Source organism: Phanerochaete carnosa (genome assembly GCF_000300595.1).
Source record: "Phanerochaete carnosa HHB-10118-sp unplaced genomic scaffold PHACAscaffold_6, whole genome shotgun sequence".
Lineage (NCBI taxonomy): Eukaryota > Fungi > Basidiomycota > Agaricomycetes > Polyporales > Phanerochaetaceae > Phanerochaete > Phanerochaete carnosa.
Window position 1 is genome coordinate 2,884,855 of NW_006767633.1, and position 2,311 is coordinate 2,887,165.

Below are 2,311 nucleotides of genomic sequence, written 5' to 3' on the forward strand. Positions count from 1 at the left end.
GTCGTCGTACCTTTCTTCAAGTTCTGCGCGGGGATCGCGAGCGTGCCCGCGGGCATCCGCCTGCAGCCACCCAGCAGGGCGAAGATAGCCCGAGCCACGTTGGAAAGACGATAGCGTACAAGTGGAACGACAAGACGCAAGGCTGCGACTGCTCATCTCGAGCTCCTTGCTCCTCTAGGGCTGCTCGGATGCGCCGAGCGACCTTCACGGTCGTCAATGTCGATACAAGCTTGAGGCTCTCATACTCTTCAAATAGGACCTGTAAAGATTTCGGCGTTCAGGCTTGGGGCTGTCGATCCGGGGTCGCATTAGCCGTATTTGCTCACGATGGCCGTGCCTCTGGTCGTTCCTTCTATTTATGCTACAGCGCGCTTACGCCTTATACACCTGACAAACATTGAGCGGCCGCTAGATATCTCACAATAAGAAGAAGGCAGGGCCCTGTATCTGATTCAAGCCTCCCAATGGGCCCCACAAGTTGTTGCCTGATACTGGTCAAGTTGTAACTTTTCGGTGTCTTACAGATTCTTCGACACTGTTCCAAAGACAGGTCCTTGACGTCCTCTGGAGCTGTTTCTAGGAGTCCTTATGCTTCAAAAATAAGCTGTGCAATATTTTCTGAGTCTGTGGGCAAATCCGTACGACCGAACGACACTTACAGACTGCAGTGCCTGTTGTATAGCACTTTCCACCTTCTCCTTCGTCTGCGCTATCGCCTTCCAACCAATGTTGTGCCCACCCAGGTTGCTTGCTCTAGTCTTGGTAGCTGTCGTGACCTCGCGCTCCAGAAGTGCTGTCCAAATTCCATGATGAACGGAGTTGACCCCAGGCGCGTCCAGCCACTCAAATGACATCGCCGATGGGTTCGTTTCATGCGATATAGGAGGGTCCGCTGAACCAAAATTCCCCACCGGAAATATTGCAGCATTCGAGGAGTTAGAAGCAGGCTGTCCAGACGGAGACGAAGGAACGGTTTTCATCGACCCGAGTCCAAAGATCTTTGCATGAGATTCGGTGTCATTTGGAGAAAAATGTTTCTTCCAGACTGAACGAATTGTTGCCTGGCAGCTATGATGAAACTCGAGAAGACGATAGTAGTTTGCGACTGGCAGCGACTCCATCTCCGTGCAGTACATGTCGCGGAGGTTTGAGAACGCAAGTTGGCGTGCAGCAAGCTGGGCCTCATTCGCACACCCAAGGGCAACGGCGATGCAGTAAACTCGTAGCGGTTCGTCTGAAAGAAGCTGGTTCATGCGGGTCCAGTACGCGCGGGGGATAGAGGAGAAGCCGTATCGCTGCGCAGCTTCGTAAACGCGCAGCGACGTCTCGCTCCCGAGCTTGTCGAGATTCCAATCGGGAATCGTATCCCTCTGGCGGGGAGGGTAGCTCAGACGTAGGAGAAGTCCAAGGGTACGACTGTCGTCCTTCACTTTAATGACAGGGAGACCACTGCTGTCCTTGGCGCTTTCTACAGAACCCTCAAATGCCGAATCGAGAGTCCGGTTGGATACTCCGGGGTCCATGTTCATCTCAAGTAGAGCACGATGCACTCGAAAGCTGACCCCATCATGAGATTGTAGGATCAAGTCGGCATCGGGTCGATCGAAAGGATGGTCCTTCGCAAGCTGCTCGATCTCGTCCACAGAAGTGGGAACTGGAGGGGTTGCGTTGCTGGCGGGCCCAGGAGTTGGGTGCGAAAAGGTCGTGCTGTGACCGTCTCTAAGGTATTTCAGCAGTCGGAAGAAAGAGGCGGCAGATATTCGCCCTTTCATGATGGAAGTATAGCTCTGCGAGATGAGCGTGTGGCTGAACTTCGCGGATTGCCAAGATGTGCGCCAATTAGCCAACAGAGCTTCATCATCAATCGTTACGCTTCCGCCGAAGAGACCTGAACCCTTTTTAGGGCTTTTCGTAGTCCTCCACGCTGCAGCAGCACGTATAGCCAAATCTTCATTGCGATGACGACAGCCAATAGCGAAGAGGGAGAGGGCATTCGTGAAAAGAAAGCCGCATAGCTTTCCAGTGACTAAATCGATGGTTTCCGTGAAATCATACTTCTTTGCTGATTCGAGGACACTGTCCAATAGCTCAAGACTTGGGGCGAAAGGGTCTTGCACAGGATAACAGTACCGCAGCAGGCAGTCGAGCGTCTTGCTGTCTTCCACCATCTTGACGACGGGGCGCTCTGTGGGGTCGCTACTTGCAGGCTGCGGGATGGAGAACATGGTTTCGAAGAATGAGGACGCCAACGAGAGAACAATTTTATGTGCGTGGAAGTCGACCTCGTCAGAGGTGCGAAGTATGACATCCG

At 53.1% G+C, this 2,311-nt stretch overlaps 1 protein-coding gene across 1 annotated transcript in view; it reads right to left on the reverse strand.

Annotated features, from left to right (window-relative positions):
* Positions 1-586: 586 nt before the first annotated feature.
* The window catches only part of PHACADRAFT_197185 (uncharacterized protein), a gene marked incomplete at both ends in the record, with an annotated part of 2,285 nt that continues 560 nt past the window's right edge, over positions 587-2,311 (reverse strand). The window contains 2 exons of the mRNA XM_007397374.1: positions 587-604; positions 660-2,282. Of these exons, the coding sequence (XP_007397436.1) occupies positions 587-604; positions 660-2,282 (1,641 nt within the window). The remainder of the gene's footprint in view (positions 605-659; positions 2,283-2,311) is intronic.